We start from the raw sequence: 19,328 nt of genomic DNA, 5'->3' as shown, positions 1-19,328 counted from the left end.
TCCGTCTGGCCCAGCAGCCTTGTGAATGTTGACCTGTTTAAAGGTCTTAGTCACATCAGCTGCGGAGAGTGTGATCACACAGTCTTCCAGAACAGCTAGTGCTCTCATGCATGTTTCAGTGTTATTTGCCTCGACGCGAGCATAGAAGCTATTTAGCTCATCTGGTAGGCTCGTGTCACTGGGCAGCTCTCAGCTGTGCTTCCCTTTGTAGTCTGTAATAGTTTGTAATAGTTTGCAACCCTGACACATTGCGAATGTTTTCTGTAATCCATGGCTTCTGGTTGGGGTATGTACGCACAGTCACTGTGGGGACGATGTCCTCGATGCACTTATTGATAAAGCCAGTGACTGATGTGGTGTACTCCTTAATGCCATCAGAAGAATCCCGGAACTTATTCCAGTCTGTGCTAGCAAAACAGTCCTGTCATTTAGCATCTGCTTCATCTGACCACTTTTTTATAGACCAAGCAAGCCAGCCAGTACTACAATAGCTGCTTTTAGTAACGCGGGTGTATTTAGATACACTAGCGTTGCTTTCAATTGCACAAAAACAGTCCGCAGGAAGCCAGAAGTTAAATACAATTCTGTTTTAACTTAGCTACTCTGCCAGTGGGGGGAATTTGAGACAATATCAAAAGGATGGTATTATTAAACAGGCGTTACAAATGTGGGTCTGTTGTAGACCCAGTTCCTCTCTGCTTACCGCTGCTCTAGAGGCGTCACTACAGACACCTTGGTTCGAATCCAGGCTGTATCACAACCGGCCGTTATTGGGAGTCCGATAGGGGGGCGCACAATTGGCCCAGCATCGGTCTGGGTTTGGCCATTGTAGGCCGTCATTGTAAATAAGTATTTGTTCTTCACTGACTTGCCTAGTTAAATAAAGGTTAAATAAAAATAAAAATAAATATAGTTCTTTTTTTGTTGCTATTTAAACGATTATAACAGTGACCGCGGTCATTTGGCTTACCAATAACCGTCATCCAAAATTCTGTGACCGTCACAGCTCTAGTATATGTGTGTATCTGTGTGTACATGTGTACTTTGACTGCTCTGTGTTCTGTGCTGTACCAGCCTTGGGGAAAGGAGAATAGGATCGATAGCACCAACCCTGTCTGCTGATTTCACAACTGGGATGGGATGCAGTGAGTAACACTGGTGGAGCACACTTTGCTCACTGTGTGCGTGTGTGTGATTGGTGTGTGTTTCCGAGTGGGTGTGTGATTAGCCACACCATTCTCCTATGGAGCCATCCTGCACACTGGTTTGTATTCGTATACTGAATGTGCTTTCACCCACACGTCTCCTATTAGGAGGGAGGCACCACTGGGATGGGTGGTACAATGTGGTATTAGCCTCTTCAGATCAACAGTTGGCTGGGGTCACCAGTAACTCGTCCACTGATCATAGATTCTAACACCATCACTGACAGAGGCCTGATCATAGTCTGAAAGTGCCCTCGGGTTCAGATGGGCAGTATTCTGGGATTATGTTCGTGATTTTTTTGTTTTCGTCTATTTTTTTATATTTTTTATTCCGGGCTACCTGTATTTATTTATTTATTTTATTTCACCTTTATTTAACCAGGTAGGCAAGTTGAGAACAAGTTCTCATTTACAATTGCAACCTGGCCAAGATAAAGCAAAGCATTTCGACACATACAACGACACAGAGTTACACATGGAGTAAAACAAACATACAGTCAATAATACAGTATAAACAAGTCTATATGCGATGTGAGCAAATGAGGTGAGATGAGGGAGGTAAAGGCAAAAAAAAGGCCATGGTGGCAAAGTAAATACAATATAGCAAGTAGAGTTACCGTAGAGTTTCAATATCTTACTTTGTTAGTACTGTGTTTCTATAGTGCAAATCTGTTCACACAATTCTTCTGTGCCCCTCATATGCTTCGATTATTTACTTTATGTGTAATGCTAAACAATGGCCCAGACTATATGGATCCCTTATAACATTAACATATGATCAGATGTTTGGAGACGTTCAGATCATCACACTATTCCTCTGAGACCCCCCCACACACACACACCCCTGTTGTCTTGGTCCAATACCTGAAGGAGCCCCCCACCAATGCTTTCCAGATGTGCTGATGTCATCGTCACATGAGCGTTTGAGAGAGCCCGTACAATGCCAAGGCCACTGACCGATGTGAATGACCAAATAACTATGGCCACCACAGTTATGATCTTCACAGGAGGGCTGCCCACATTCCAGCAGTGGCAGAGCTATTGGGGAAGTACAGTGGTGCCATTTTCAGATGTGCACTGAGGAAGAGGGCACATAATAAACCTCATACTTCATATTGCTTAGCAGTTATGCCATTTGTTTAATCAGTTGCGATAAACAAGGGGTCAGGCAACTGCCAGTCACATCATTTGGCGGCAGTGTTGGGGTACTTGATGGAGATTGGCTTTATATGTTTCAAAGCAAAACACCAAGTTGGTGCTTCATCAACCATCGGACCCCACATGGTTTATTTTTCAATTCCTTTGAAAGGTTTTGCTTCGAGTGTGACTCAATAATGAGAGGCTTCAACTAACGAAGCATTGGCTGTAAACTTGCCTCTCCCTGGCCTGCTACCCCCTCAAAGCCTCTATCAGTGCCCAAGTGATGTTCAGACACTACTTCTATCACTGTTAATACAAGCTGTGGTCTGGTCAGTGTCTCTGGGTGCCTGTCAGTCTGATCTGCTGACTACTGCCACACTGGGAGAGACCCAAAGCATGTCATCCAGGTGGCACTGGGCACTGGAGAGTCTCCAGACTGAGATTACAGTTAGACCAGAGAGTTTGTCCATGTCATATCTCGATCAGCCATTCACATTTCAAACAGCCCCTTCAAGTCTAGTTTTCCACGAAGAGAGAGAGAGTGGTTGCATGCATAATGTAGCAAAATGCTTTGAAACAGAACATTGCACTCTCTGTTCTTATTGGTTCACGTTCGTGACTTCTGAACACGACCCATGCTCTCCCAGGCAGCCATGCAGCCCAAAGAGAACTGGAATGCTAATCAAGGCAGCAATAACACAACACTCCCAGTCTGTCCCCCCGAAATAAAGCCCCGAGCCTGGAATAGTTCCCAGATCTCACCAGGGGGGCCGCAACAGTGGCTCATGTGCGTCACTACTCCAGCTCCATGTATTCAGCATGACCGCCCTTCCCCATCACCCTCCTCCCCCTCCTCTTACTCCCAGAAACCTATTGATTCCTCCATGCCCGGCTCTAGGAGGTGTATGTTTTATTATGCCATGGTTTTGATGTTTCAGAGGGGCATTGAATATTGTGCCAGGGGGAGGTTATTATTTGTTATTTTGGTATGGAGTGACATCTACTGGTTACAGCCTCTTGGTTTGCGTTTCACATGAAAGAATTGGTCAATTCCAAAGAGGTTTTGAGAAGTTTAGAAATGTGAGATGTTTTGAAAGGCAGACTCACAGGAATCTCAGGGGAGTAGCATCAATTCCAGTGAGCGTTTTCATTCGTGACTTTTGGAAGACTCTTTGCGATCATAGTCACCTGTCCATCTTTACATTCTAAAATGAACCACATTTCTGAGAATAATAATATGCTTTTCCAAAAACACAATGTAAAAAGTATACAGATTTCCTATGTAGGTGCACTGTTAGTTGTGAATTGATCTCCATAAAAGGGTGCTAGAACATCAGCACCTAAATGATAAGCCTTTAATAATTAGACTTTGTCATTAAAACAACAGAAATAAAACATTCCATTGTCAAGCAATTGAACAAAATAATGGGCTTAGATTTTTGGATGAAGGGCACGTACGGTTCGCTCGACTCCACTCCACTAGGCAGGCACATGGTGATCCAGTGGTTACCCAACGGTACTCCAGCCAGTCCACAGAGGGTGACAATGCATAGCACGGAGCACTCTGATCTAGATGTGGCTCCTCATAGGGGAGGGAACGCAGCATGGCACAGAGGCACATTCTTTGAAAGCCACCCAGCCCAGTGTCTTTTTCAAGACCCAGCACGTTTGTCAGGCACGTTGCTCAATGATCAGAGGGTCCGATGTATGCAGCTTACGTATGTCCCTGTCTGTCATAGATTGTCCAGATCTATAAGATGCCTTCAACAGTCATGCTAACTGGAATGTATTTACCCTCAGTGCTCAACTGCTGCTGATGGCTTTAGTTTTCGTTGATGTTTCAGGAATGTCTCTTACTGTAGGTCAGGTCTTCAATGTTCGGACCAGTTTATTGTATTTTATTGAACCCTGACTAGATTTGATCAAATTTAATTGAACCATGTTATACTTTATGGTATTAGCTTTGGATATATTTTTTACATTTACTCTTTTAGTGATAAATGTTCTCTCCCGGTTTTCCCCAGATGGCTGGCAGTACCAGCAAGATTGCAGACAGGGAAATTCTATTTTAATCGCTCAGCACTGTGCCTGTCATTGGTGTGTGTGACAGATTTATGTCGTCGTCGTTCCCATCTCCTTAGCAGAAAGAGAAGGTCAGAGGTCATATACCTGGGTTGTGTTCATTAGGCACTGAATGGAAAACATTTTGCAATGGAAAACAAAAATGTGTGTTTTTTTTATAACACTGTGTTTTCACACTTGCGTGACTTTCAAAAGGCTCCCCTTTTCAATTCCCCTCCAACATGTCTGCCAACATGCCACCCCGGGCTCTGTGCCCTCTTCCCCAGTATACAAATATTTACCCCTGATTTCATTAGTAACGCTTTGTGAGCTCATGGGCCGTTTCAGTCCACTGCTTTCTCTGACCTTATTGATCTGGGCTCTGGCTCTAGGTCTGGGCAGATGACTTTTGGAGATTTTCTTGTCTGGGATCAGGTGAAGACTGTCATGTAGTAAACATGCTAAAACAGGAGTGGGTGATCTCCGATGGTGAGGGCTGATATGGGTGCAGGATTTTTCCCCAGACAAGTAGCAACACACCTCATACTACTAATCTCAACTAATCATTGTCTTCCATTCAGGCTTTTGTCAGTAGAAATTGTTCTCAGTTTTGTTGTGACACACTTCAATGTGTTACTGTCACAGTGTATTTTTCTCTCTTGAAAAAAGGACAGAAGTCTTAAGCAATGTCATGTGAGAGTTGATATATTAATATGTCTGTATGCACATATTTCAGGTATTTATGGTATTTAGATGCATGGTATATAGCATATAGAGCATTTAAAGAGTTAAACCTGGAGATATTGAGAGGGTAGGAGCCATGCTGCCTCTGAGACCGCCCCTGTTTTTTCTGACCTCACAGTTCAACTGGTATACACATACACAGGAAGGGAACACTAGCACAGGCACACAGACACATGATATCGCAAGACTTGCACACAAACAGACACTTATTGAGTTTTCAAGAGGGTCCATGTCTTCAGCTGTCAGAGGGAGTTGAGACTTAGAGGTGGAAGACTGGGTTTAGAAGAATTGCAGAGGAGAGAAAGACACTGATGAGGAGTGAGACAGAAGGGGAGACTGGGAGAGCTTTCTGATCAAGCCTTCATGTAGAGATTGTTCAAAAAGACAGTGAGAGCCAGACATAGGAATGGAAAAGGACAAAATCAAGCTAGTTAATCTGCATTTAGTTTATTTTGACCTTCATCTGGATAGAAAAGGAATTCCATATTGTCCGTTTAAGGGAGCTTCACTCTTGCTTCTACAACTGTTGAACATGTGCTTGGTGACAAACTCAACTCGTTGTGTCCCTCAACCACATCTAAGGATGTTACCCGGGAGAAAAAAATTGACTTTTTGAAACACACTGCAGCTTTTCAAGAGGCGGATTTTTCAATGTTTTTGACAGGAATGTTGGTGGGAAATACCAAGGAGGATTTCCCTCAAAGCCTCAGACTTTCTCCCAGATTCTCGCAGGGATTGTCTTGCTGTTTTGGCTTTTCTTGTAATTGCGGCATCTTCGGTCCTCTCTGTTTGACATATCATTCATTTGAGCGGCAATGGGAACCAGGTGCGGCGTGAGGAAAGCAGCAGGGTCGCGCGAAAGGAGACGGACAAGAGCACTCTAATGTTCCCACCGTAGCTTTCAAAAGGAGAAGGAAACTAAGGAAAGCAGAGAAAAAAGTAGAAAGGGGGGAAAAGAGGGAGCGAGAGGAGGAGTGAATAAAGGGGGGAGAAATATGAGTTTGCCAACAAACTGTGTATTCATGGCCCCCACCACGGACCGGTCGTTCAAAGTGCGGAATGGAAATATCTGTGGATCCCCGTGCGCAGTCAACCGGCCCATTGACATTGTCCAGAAGCGCAGGCGGTAAATGCACCAACTTATTATTCCCTCTCACCTATTGTCCCAGATGCTGCATGTAATCATTTCCATGTAAAAAGACCAATGAAGACCAACATGTGAGGTTTATAGGAGCATGTCAAATGAAAGATAAGAGTCTGTTTTTTAAAAAAATAGAAATTAAGGCATATATAAATGTTTCAACCATGTTCTATCCTAAATATTAGGAATTAGCAGAGGCTTTTATATATGGTCAAACAGATAGAAGAGGGGCCTTAAAAACATATTAAAAGGTATTATAAATACATCAAAACACAATAATGCTGACCCCTGCCAACTAATATCAACACTTATATTTAGTTTTGGAGAGATGACTTGCCTTGTTTAATTTTTTAGAAACATTGCCCTGTGCCTTGAAATTCTGTTAGCAAAAATCCACATATCTTTAAGATATTTTCTAATTTCTCTCTTTCATCAGGAGGAGGTTAATGAAAGTTCACAGAAGTTAGTAAAGTTTGACCTAACAATTAGTTATTGTGTTTTTAGGGATATCTATTTGGTTTATGAATTAAGTTAAATTATGAATTGTTAAATTAAAATTTGAAATTCCGTTACTAAACTGGTAATGGTAAACTGGTAAACTGAAAAATCTGTAATGGAATTACTGCAATTGAATTGGCTACAGTGGGAAATCATAGTAGGCACAAACCACAGTTGAGTCACCTGCTACAGTCCTCCCTTCCACTGGCATACTGGTACTATATGTACAGCTCATAACTGTTTTCTTTCTGTTTCTGTCATCTGGTGTTCAAAGCAAGAGTGTAAAGAACCACAAACCCTCCCTCCCTCTCTCTCTCGATCTGCCTCTCTCCTCTCTCGATCTGCCTTGCCTCTCTCCTCTCTCTCTTCTCTCTCTCCAGTTAATGTCACCTCTCCCGGCTCTTACTCACACCTACTCATGACCCCCTCTCTTTCCATTTACTGTAACCAGCATCCTTACCGGCTGACACTGGACTTCCATGTTCATTGAAAAGTAGTTGAAATTTGGTCAGTCCGCCCTGGCCTTGATTCCAACATACACAGACGTTGTTTTTTGGGGGGGTATTGTCCGGACCGGACCAGTTTTAATTTCAATATCTACAGAGGTTGATTTTTGGTCAGTACCCGGACCAGCCTTGATATGGCGCAAACATAGACCTCCATGATTCGTTCAGATTTGTCTCAGTTGGACCGGACCAAATCTGAACCAATCATAAATCTCTATGTTTCACAAGTGTGGAGAGCACAGTAGAGTACAGTAAAGTAAAAACAAAAATAGTTGAGTATAGTTCAGTAGAGCACACTAGAGTTGAGTACAGTATACTGTACTGTACTGTATTGTACTGAACTGTACTCTACTGTGCTCTACTGTGTTGTGCTTTGATGTCCAAACTTGTAAAACATAGATGTCTATGATTGGTTTAGATTTGGTCCGGTCCCGAATTTGGTCTTGTTTGGGGGCAAAGCTCATTAAAATAACAGCCATTGCATATAATAATACCCAAATATGCAAAGGAGGGTATTGCATATGTATACCTTTTGTACCTGTTTAAGATACATCACCATGAAGAGAGTTACATTCATATCCATAATTATGCATTTCTGGGTAGTACAGATCAGGGACACCTGATGAAATTCCGTTACCGCAATCCATTACCAAGTGTAAGTCCACTTCACTTACTGTAGTTCAATAACCAAAAGAGAACAGATGTAATATCATAGCTGACACCCCATTTTTTTCTGCAGACATTTTTTTTAATCTTAATTCGGAACAGATATTTAAGAGGTTTTGAAAACGTGGTAACACAAAAAAAATGAAATTCTGTTCCCAAACTTTGATCGGCACAATTCTTCCAGTAAATGTGTTTTTGTCAAATGTTCTGTTCAAATTGTTAAAAGTAGTCCTTATGGGTAGAGTTGTATGGTTTTTAAACTTTGAAATCAATGGATTTTGTTTGGCATAAATTTAAAGTGAGTCTCAGTGCAATTCCTTTACCCTGGAATTGTATATGTGTCTGTAATGAACATGATAGGAGACAGAGCTGGTTTCAAGTGCAGAGCGCAGCAGGTGTTTATTGGAAGGGACCATAGGAGAAGGTAGGGTCCAGGGGCAGGCAGAATGTCATACACAGTAGGTCCAAAATGGCAACAGTACAGGCAAAAAAGAGTTGTGAGTGAGGCAGGCAAAAATGATCATATACGGGAGGAGTGAGGAACGGGAAAAAACAGCACTCTGAAAGAAGTGTGTCTCAAAACAAACAACACCCCCACAGTGATGGGGTGCAAGGAACTGAACGAAATAGTGTGGGATGATGACATGCAGGTGTGTGAACAGGTGATTAGAATTCCAGTAATTGGGATCTGGAGAGTGAGCTGGAAAAGTGGGCTGCGTTCCGGGGATCTAAATGTTTGAGAGTGTGAGTTGGACGCAGACTTTACAGTTTCATTTTCAGCACCCACACACATCTGTGTGCTTTTAGGCCAGTTTCACTTTAACACAGCTCTTTCATCCTATCTTGGTGAGGGTTTTGTGTCACCCTTTGTTACCACAAGCTATGCTGAATCTTAGTAGTCGTGGGAGCTTTTTTGTTGTTGAAGTTTTTATGACTTTGTTTGGTATTAGGATGCTTCTCAGTGACGTAGCTGTGGATATAGCCATGACTGTGACTGGACTACGACTGTCAGGCTAGAATGATGTGGCCAGAGGGTTTCTTTTAATGAAGAACACATGGCTTCTCAGCACAGGTTAAATCAGAGGTCTTCTGGTCTGTGACAGACTTATTACCACTACTGGCATTCACATCACACACACACGTTCACGTGTGGCTCACACCACACCACACTCAACAGATGGCAATATGTGAACGAGACCATTATGATAGCTATATAGTTTGTACCCCAGGGACTCTCGTTCACGTTAGTCTCAGTGCTCCAGTTTAAAGAAGCAAAATGGAAATAGGACTAATTCTGTATCTGACATTTGAAAACGCATGACGACAAACCCCTTCACCGCAGAAACAAAGTCTGTTTATAATGTCAGGCCCAAATGTTTAAAACACTTCAAAGGCGACGTCTAATGAACGTTGAGTCAGGCGTATTTATAGACCAGTGTGGTGGGCCGATGAATTGAACATATGCAACTAATAACACAGTAAAAATCTGTTTAGACAAAAACTATGTATACTGTATAATCTTCCAAATCCTCTAACTAGCCTCTCATCATTTTAGTTTCCGCTAATGCCAACAAGCAGCCCTCCTTCCAATGCTGTGCTTTTCAATATTAATGCTTTGGGCACAACTTGATTAAGCCATGAGTAGGAATAGATTATTTATAGTTAATGCTGAGGGAGAGGTTGTTGTTCTGGCACCACACTGCCAGTTCTCTGACCTCTTCTATATAGGCTGTCTCATAGTTGTCGGTGATCAGGCCTACCACTGTTATGTTGTGTTTGGCCACGCAGTCATGGGACAACAGGGAGTACAGGAGGGGACTAAGTACACACCACTGAGGGGCCCCAGTGTTGAGGATCAGCGTGACAGACGTGTTGTTGCCTACCCTTACCACCTGGGGGCGGGCCCATCAGGAAGTCCAGGATCCAGTTGCAGAGGGAGGTGTTTAGTCCCAGGGTCCTTAGCTTAGTGATGAGCTTCGTGGGCACTATGGTGTTGAATGTTGAGCTGTAATCAATGAACAGCATTCTCACATAGGTGTTCCTTTTGTCCAGGTGGGAAAGGGCAGTGTGGAGTGCTATTGAGATTGCGTCTTCTGTGGATCTGTTGGGGCGGTATGCAAATTGGAGTGGGTCTAGGGTATCCGGAAGGATGTTGTTGTGAGCCATGACCAGCCTTTCAAAGCACTACATGGCTACCGACGTGAGTGCTACTGGGCGCTAATCATTGAGGCAGGTTACCTTGGCTTCCTTGGGCACAGGGACTATGGTGGTCTGCTTGAAACATGTTGGTATTACAGACTCTGTCAGAGAGAGGTTGAAAATTTCAGTGAAGACACTTGCCAGTTGGTCCGCACATGCTTTGAGTACACGTCCTGGTAATGCGTCTGCCCCTGCATCTTTGTGAATGTTGAACTGTTTAAAGGTCTTGCTCAGATCGGCTACCGAGAGTGATATTACACAGTCATCCAGAACAGCTGGTGCTCTCGTGCATGCTTCAGTGTTGCTTGCCTCGAAGGGCATAAAATGCATTTAGCTCTTCTGGTAGGCTCGCGTCACTGGGAAGCTCGCTTCTGGCTTTCCCTTTGTAGTCTGTAATAGTTTTCAAGCCCTGCCACATCCGACAAGCTTCAGAGCCGGTGTAATTAGGATTCAACCTGAATCCTGTATTGACACTTTGCTTGTTTGATGGTTCATTTGAGAGCATAGCGGGATCTCTTTTAAGCGTCCAAATTAGAAAGTGGCAGCTCTAGCCTTTAGCTCGATGTGGATGTTGCCTGTAATCCATGGCTTTTGGTTGGGATATGTACGTACAGTCACTGTGGGGATGACATCGTCGATGCACTTATTGATGGAGCCGATGACTGAGGTGGTATACTACTCAATGCCATTGGATGAATCCCACAACATATTACAGTCTGTGTTAGTAAAACAGTCCTGTAGTGTAGCATCCATGTCATCTGACCACTTCCGTATTGAGCAAGTCACTGGTACTGCCTGCTTTAGTTTAAGCTTTAGTTTAAGCTTGTATGCAGGAATGCGGAGGATAGAATTATGGTCAGATTTGCCGAATGGATGGCGGGGGAGAGAGTGGTCTAGAGTTTTTTCCCCCTCTGGTTGCACGTGATATTCTGGTAAAAAAATGTGTTAAACTGATTTAAATTTGCCTGCATTACAGTTCCAGGCCACCACTAGGAGTGCCACTTCTGGATGAGCATTTTCTTGTATGCTTATGGCCTTATAGAGTTGGTTTAGTGCGATCTTAGTGCCAGCATCGGTCTGTGGTAGTAAATAGACGGCTACGAATAATATAGATGAGAACTCTGTTGGTAGATAGTGTGGTCTACAGCTTATCATCAGGTACTCTACCTCAGGCGAGCAATACCTCGAGACTTCTATAGGGGCAGAATTGTAGGTTCATCAATGTTATTTTCCAATGATTGCATGGTAACCAGTAGAACGGATGGATTTAGGAGTCTACTCGCTCACCTACGGATTCTCAGAAGGAAGCCCGACCTGCGCCCCCTTTTCCTCTATCTTTTCTTCATGCAAATGACTGGGATTTGAGCCTGTTCCTGGGAAAGCAATATATCCTTCTCGTCGAACTCAGGAAAAAGTTTATTCCAGTTCGTGGTGAGTAATCGCTGTTCTAAGAGACGGTAGCAGCAACATTATGTACAAAATAATTTAAAATAAAAGTTACAAACAACGTTAAAAAAACTAACAAAATAGCACAGTTGGTTAGGAGCATGTAAAACGTCAGCCATCCTCTTCGTACTACCATCGTACTATGGCACCAAAGAGGATCATTGCTAGACATTTTCAATTCTTGCCATAGATTTTCAAGCTGATTTAAGTCAAAACTGTAACTAGGCCACTCAGGAAGTGGTACAAATGGGATGGATGTTTTGGAATATTTTTTATTCTGTACAGGTTCCCTTCTTTTCCCTCTATCAATTAGGTTAGTATTGTGAAGTAACTACAATGTTGTTTATCCATTCTCAGTTTTCTCCCATCACAGTCATTAACCTCTGTAACTGTTTTAGTCACTATTGACCTGATGATGAAATCCCTGAGTGGTTTCCTTCCTCTCCGGCAACTGAGTTAGGAAGGACTCCTGTATCTTTGTAGTGACTGGGTATATTAATACACCATCCAAAGTATGATGAATTATTTCACCATGCTCAAAGGGATATTCAATGTCTTAAAAAAACAAACATTTTTTACCCAACTACCAATAGTGATCCTTCTTTGCGAGTTGAATCTGTGTGGTTGAATCTGTGTTTGAAATGTACTGCTCGACTGAGAGACCTTACAGATAATAGTAAGTGTGGGGTACAGAGATGAGGTAGTCATTCAAAATAATGTTAATTAAAAACTATTGTTGTACACACCGTGAGTCCATGCAACTTATTATTTGACTTGTTAAGCAAAATTTGACTCCTGAACTTTTTTAGGCTTGCCATAACAAAGGGGTTGAATACTTATTGACTCAAAATGTTTCAGCTTTTCATTTTTTAAATAATTAGTACAAATTTTGGAAAACATAATTCCCCTTTGACTTTATGGGGTATTGTGTGTAGGCCAGTGACAAAAAAATCTCAACTTAATCAATTTTAAATGCAGGCTGTAACACAACAACATTTGGAAAAAGTCGAGGGGTGTGAATACTTTCTTTCAATGCCATTCCCTCTATCTTCTTGACTACTCAGTCAAAACCAATACCTTAGCTATTAGGATGAGACAAACACTTGCATCAAAATGTCTGAATTTCCAAGAAGATAAGAGTTTTCTTTTGTTCCCCTGTACAGTCATTGTTTTGTTGAGTACATTTGACTCATCCAAGCTACCTGCTTACTGGTTTGGACAGAATGCTTTGACGTCAGCAGTTCTGTTTTGCATAACAAGAACAAATTTGGTAGCAAACAATGCGCCATGCTGACTGGGTTAAAACCTGTGGAGTGGTCTTATCTGGTGTCCATTAAGCACCACTGTGCTAGTTTATCTGCACAGACTTGCTCCAACGACTCAGAAACCACTGGTGACGTCAACGCACACCCACTCTCAGACGCCTCAACCTCTGTGGTCAATGACTTGGGGCCTCTGGCACAGATAGGGAGACAAGTAGGACTGTGAGAAAGTGTGTGCATGCTTGTGTGTTGATGTGTGTGTGTGTGTGCGGATGTGCTTGTTTGAGAATATAACAACACACACAAGCCACCGCAGACTAGCCTCTCTGTCTACACTTTCTGCCCAAACTCTCAACACTGTCACCAACAATAATATTCTCTCTAAACTGCGCGCCTGCGCACCCGCACACCTCCTCCAGGACTGCCGCCCAGAAGAAATGCCATGCCGCGCGGAGATTTAACTTCACTGAGTTCGCCCCATTAGTTTGCACTATATTGATCAACGTTTTTGCTGTGATCGAATCAAAATGATATCAGCCACTTTTCAATGCAACAAGCCAAAACAAATCTAACTTTGCAAGATTTAGTCTGTTATTTTGTTGTACGCAGAGCCAGAGCGCAACGGAGTATAATTCTATTGGCGGGTGTAGCCCACGAGCGGTCTTTCAATCACCCGCGAGTGAATGCGCTTTTCAGATCAGAGCCGCACGTTTGGACATTTGTTGATATTCTTTGCTAGATAGCGAATTGTTAGCCCAGTTATACATAAGTATAGGTCAGCAATGGAGAGTTACTGCTTCATACAAGAGCACAAAACGTCTAGGCTACATTTCAAGCTCGTAGAAAAGCCAGTCAGGTAAAAAGCTTGTGTCTTAATTAAAGGGGCATTGTTGTATTTTGAGACCGGCGTGAATATGCACATAAGACAATAGGAAGAGGGGTAGCCTACCTTGTCTAATTCGCTGTATGGTAAAACTAATACATTTTATTTTTTAAAGTGGTTTCTTGCATCATATTACACTATACAATGCAATTTGCAGTCACCTATATGGCCCATGGTGTTACAGAATAAGTTTGAAAAATAATGAATTAATGTCAAGCCCTTCATAATGTAAAAACGTTTCTAAAAGTCTCCTGCAATCTAGGCCTGCATTGAACACCACATATACTGTAGGCTATTTCATAGAAATCAAAAGCTATTTCCGTGTGAAAATGTTATGTGATTTGCTCCATTGGTTTTGTTGGTAGGCCTACATTATGCTTAAATAGCCACAATAGCCTATTGGCTACTGTCTAAAACTGTAATGGTACAGCCTCAATGTTCACTGTAAACGTGCTCTGGAAGTTGTACAAAATTCTTATAACATTCAAGTTTCCACTCACAAGACCAACAATTTGCTCAGGGCCCCAAAAATTTGAGGGTCTCATCAAACAAACATTCTCACAGAAAGGGGACAGACAATTCTATGTTTCCTTCCTAAGAGACACCAGGCACATGTGACAAGAGGACATCATGCCCAGTGTGCCTCAGTCTTCCTCTTCTTGGCTGCGAAGTCTTAATGTGAAAAGGAAGTGGAGGAACCTGCCTCACACCAGGGCTCAATCACTTGTTTATTGAAAGGCACCTATTAAAGCCATATGAGTCTTGTTAGAGGAGAGCACCCCTGCTCCCCTGAGCTTGTTTGTTCCATGGAGAGCCCTGCTCTGAGTCCTGCTCTGCCCGTTGAGCGCTCATGTTCCATGGCCCGACCTGCCTAATTGTGGCCTCTCGGGGGTAGATGCAAAGGGGGTCGATGCAAAGGGCCAAATCAAGACCTGGCCCGCTGGGGCCCTAATCAGACTCAGCTGGCAGGACGCAGAGGGTGTGTGTTTGTGGATGGTGTGTGGGGGGAAGGGAGGTTTTGTGTGTGTGTGTGTGTGTGTCTTCTGAGTACATGGTTGGGGGGTTTACTCATCAATATAACTTGTGGGAAGAGGGCTGCAGGTTTCTGATAGGGCTTAATTAGTTTATGACCTGAGCAGTCTAACCCATGTATCATCCCTTAACCATTCAGCACAAGTTAATGGCAATCACCTCATCCTTACACGGTGTGCCATTAGATTAAGAGTTTCCATGTTAGTGCTAATCAGTTCCCCACGTACCGTACCCAACATAATCAATAAGATGAGTCAGGCCTACTTACACTACATGACCAAAAGTATGTGGACATCTGCTCGTCGAACATCTCATTCCAAAATCATGGGCATTAATATGGAGTTGGTCCCTCCTTGCTGCTATAACAGCCCCCACTCTTCTGGGAAGGCTTTCTACTAGATGTTGTAACGTTGCTGCTGGAATTTGCGTTCATTCAGCCTCAAGAGAATTAGTGAGGTCAGGCACTGATGTTGGGCGATTAGGCCTGGCTGGCAGTCGGCGTTCCAATTCATCCCAAAGGTGTTTGATGGGGTTGAGCTCTGTGCAGGCCAGTCAAGTTCTTCCACACTGATCTTGACAAACCATTTCTGTATGGACCTCGCTTTGTGCATGGGGGAATTGTCATGCTGAACCAGGAAAAGGCCTTCCCTAAACTGTTGCCACAAAGTTGGAAACACAGAATTGCTTAGAATGACATTGTATACTGTAGCGTTAAGATTTCCCTTCACTGGAACTAAGGGGCCTAACCTGAACCATGAAAAACAGTCCTAGACCATTATTCCTCCTCCATTAAACTTTACAGTTAGTACTATGCAGCCTGGAATCCGGCAAACTCAGATGCGTCCGTCGGACTGCTAGATGTTGAAGCGTGATTCATCACTCCAGAGAACACGTTTCCACTGTTCCAGAGTCCAATGGCGGGGAGCTTTAAACCACTCCAGCCGACGCTTGGCATTACGCATGGTGATCTTAGGCTTGTGTGCTGTTGCTCGGCCATGGAAACCCATTTCATGAAGCTCCCGACGAGCAGTTCTTGTACTGACGTTGCTTCCAGAGGCAGTTTGGAATTCGGTAGCGAATGTGGCAACCGAGGACAGACAATTTTTACTCGCTACATGCTTCAGCACTCGGCAGTCCCGTTCTGTGTGCTTCTGTAGCCTACCACTTAAGGGCTGAGCCGTTGTTGCTCCTAGACATTACCACTTCACACTATCAACAAGTACAGTTGACCAGGGCAGACATTTGACGAACTGACTTGTTGGAAAGCTGGCATCCTATGAAGGTGCCATGTTGAAAGTCACTGAGCTCTTTAGTAAGGCCATTCTACTGCTAATGTTTTTCTATGGAGATTGCATGACTGTGTGCTTGATTTTATACACCTGTCAGCAATGGGTGTGTGTGCAATAGCCAAATCAACTAATTTGAAAGGGTGTCCACATACTTGTATACAGTTTAAGTCGGAATTTTACATACACCTAAGCCAAATACATTTAAACTCAGTTTTTCCAATTCCTGACATTTAATACTAGTAAAAAATTAGGTCAGTTAGGATCACCACTTTATTTTAAGAATGTGAAATGTCAGAATTATAGTAGAGAGAAGGATTTATTTCAGCTTTTATTTCTTTCATCACATTCTCAGTGGGTCAGAAGTTTACATACACTCAATTAGTATTTGGTAGCATTGCATTCAAATTGTTTAACTTGGGTCAAACATTTCGGGTAGCTTTCCACAAGCTTCCCACAATAATTTGGGTGAATTTTGGCCCATTCCTCCTGACAAAGCTGACAAAGCTGGTGTAACTGAGTCAGGTTTGTAGGCCTTGCTCGCACACGCCAACAAATTGTCTATAGGATTGAGGTCAGGGTTTTGTGATGGCCACTCCAGTATCTTGACTTTGTTGTCCACAACTTTGGAAGTATGCTTCGGGTCCATTTGGAAGATCCATTTGCGACCAAGCTTTAACTTCCTCACTGATATCTTGAGATGTTGCTTCAATTTATCAACATATTTTTCCTTGCTCATGATGCCATCTATTTGTGAAGTGCACCAGTCCCTCCTGCAGCAAAGCACCCACACGACATGATTCTGCCACCCCGTGCTTCACGGTTGGGATGGTATTCTTTGGCTTGCAAGCATCCCCCTTTTTCCTCCAAACATAACGATGGTCATTATGGCCAAACAGTTCTATTTTTGTTTCATCAGACCAGAGGACATTTCTCCAAAAAAGTATGATTTTTGTCCCCATGTGCAGTTGCAAATCATAGACTGGCGGTTTTATGGCGGGTTTAGAGCAGCGGCTTCTTCCTTTCTGAGCGGCCGTTCAGGTTATGTCAATATAGGATTTGTTTTACTGTGGCTATAGATACTTTTGTACCGGTTTCCTCCAGCATCTTCACAAGGTCCTTTGCTGTTGTTCTGGGATTGATTTGCACTTTTCGCACCAAAGTACGTTCATCTCTAGGAGACAGAACGTTTCTCCTTCCTGAGTGGTATGATGGCTGCGTGGTCCCATGGTGTTTCTACTTACGTACTATTTTTTGTACAGATGAGCGTGGTACCTTCAGGCATTTGGAAATTGCTCCCAAGGATGAACCAGACCCGTAGAGGTCTACAATTGTTTTTCTGAGGTCTTGGCTGATTTCTTTAGATTTTTCCATGGTGTCAAGCAAAGAGGCACTGAGTTTGAAGGTAGGCCTTGATACATCCACAGGATCACCTCCAATTGACTCAAATGATCTCAATTAGCCTATCAGAAGCTTTGAAAGCCATGACATCATTTTCTGGAATTTTCTAAGCTGTTTAAAAGTGCAGTCAGCTTGGTGTATCTAAACTTCTGACCCACTGGAATTGTGATACAGTGAATTATAAGTTAAATAATCTGTCTGTAAACAATTGTTGGAAAAATGACTTGTGTTATGCACAAACCGACTTGCCAAAACTATAGTTTGTTAACAAGAAATTTGTGGAGTGGTTGAAAAACTAGTTTTAAAGACTCCAACCTAAGTGTATGTAAACTTCCGACTTCAACTATATATAGTGTATGTAGTCACCAAAGTCCTATCCCTGTAGCTGAAACCCTTTCAGATTGGCCAAGACCATAAGCACTTGGTTCAGGTCCATTTCAACACATTGAAATATCCTATTTCCAATTGGAAAAGGTATTGAATTGAACAAACCTCAAGGTTTACGTCTGACTACATCGTCAACTCGTACTACCCCGAAGTGTGTTTGCTGTATCTTAGTGGGTGTCTAAATGTGCCTATGAGCAGCTGGCCCGCTCTCTTGCTTACATCTGTGGCTTTACATGACGACTCATCCAGATGTGATTGACGTCAGTCTCACGACATACAAGCCACCTTCAAACGGGAGTCCCCGCTTACAGACAGGACACACACACACTCTCTCCCTTTGATGTGGGAGCAGAGATCAGAGCCTCCCTGCCTTGGCTCTCCACCCCTCTCTCCCTCCCTCCACCCCACCCCTCCCTCCCTCCTTTAACCAAATGTTTACCGCTCCTGTTTTTTCCCCCTCATATGCCTCCATGCAGCCAGTGCCACACCCTTCATTTTTTTCCTTTCTTCATTTTCTTTTACAAGGGAGTGTTTTTTCCACACAACATATTATCAACATTCCTCCCATAGACTGCAAAGACAGGGAAATCACTTTCAAGAAACAACTATTTGTAATTTCTCTCATGGCCAGCGCTTTCACTTCCACTGATGACATCACAGTCTGTCAAACTTTGTCTCATTCACACGGAGAGCTTGACAGATAAATACGTGTCTTTTGCCTGATGAGCTTTTAATGAACTTCCATTTTCCTCCAAGAATGGCTGAATATCTCTCGCCGATCCAGTTTGTTCTTGATTTTAATGCACCGTGTTTGGACTGTGAGGTAGCAACAGTGTGATTTTTTTCCCTTTCCATTGGGAAAGAGCATGAGGACAGTAATGAAACACGGGAGAGAAAGAAGAGGGTCATACCACAGAGGTCAAGCCAGGGCTGGTCTCCTCTGACGGAGAGATTTGAGAGGACTAGCACTAGCTAATTGCTAACAGATACCCAGCACGCAAGCAGAGTCCTACCGGCTAACGTTCCATACTGTAATACCCACCTGTAGAGATAGGGGAAAGGGCTCATGCTGGAATACCACTTTTTTTCACTTCATGACACTTCATTCTTTTTAAGCCTTCTTGACTCCTCGCCTAGGTCATGGGATTGAGCAGAGCTGATGGTATCATAGTAAGTAGTCATGAGTTGCAGGTTGGCAATGTCCCAATGAGTAATGTTTGTGTCATAGCAAATGAAAGCAGATGGCAATACAGATGGGTGGTGGTTTGGGTGAGTTACTGCCATAGAAGAGCACTTCAAAACCAAGAGAAAAGCACGTCAGGTAAATGCAAGTCTTTTATAGAGCTTGGACTTCAATTTTCACAGAAGTTTCTTTCAACTGTCAACATTTGAGGGGGGTTATTTCCTCTCCAAAAGCACAAGAGTCCACGAGAGGCCGGGGTGAAAGTGAGTCCGCGAGAGGCCGGGGTGA

General features: G+C 43.1%; 1 protein-coding gene across 5 annotated transcripts in view; it reads left to right on the top strand.

Moving 5' to 3' along the window:
- LOC123997192 (cAMP-specific 3',5'-cyclic phosphodiesterase 4D-like) overlaps positions 1–19,328 on the top strand; it is a 159,949-nt gene that overhangs the window by 97,046 nt on the left and 43,575 nt on the right. Inside the window, exon 1 of one of the 5 annotated variants that reach the window (XM_046301337.1) lies at positions 5,309–6,276. The exons of the other annotated variants lie outside the window; for them this stretch is intronic. Within the exon in view, the coding sequence (XP_046157293.1) occupies positions 6,146–6,276 (131 nt within the window). The 5' untranslated portion in view covers positions 5,309–6,145. Of the gene's footprint in view, positions 1–5,308; positions 6,277–19,328 lie in introns of those variants that run through there. 5 annotated transcript variants of the gene reach the window in all.

This window comes from Oncorhynchus gorbuscha, linkage group LG15 (genome assembly GCF_021184085.1).
Source record: "Oncorhynchus gorbuscha isolate QuinsamMale2020 ecotype Even-year linkage group LG15, OgorEven_v1.0, whole genome shotgun sequence".
NCBI lineage: Eukaryota > Metazoa > Chordata > Actinopteri > Salmoniformes > Salmonidae > Oncorhynchus > Oncorhynchus gorbuscha.
The sequence above is the reverse complement of the archived record's forward strand: the minus strand, read 5'-3'. Positions and strand labels throughout refer to the sequence as shown.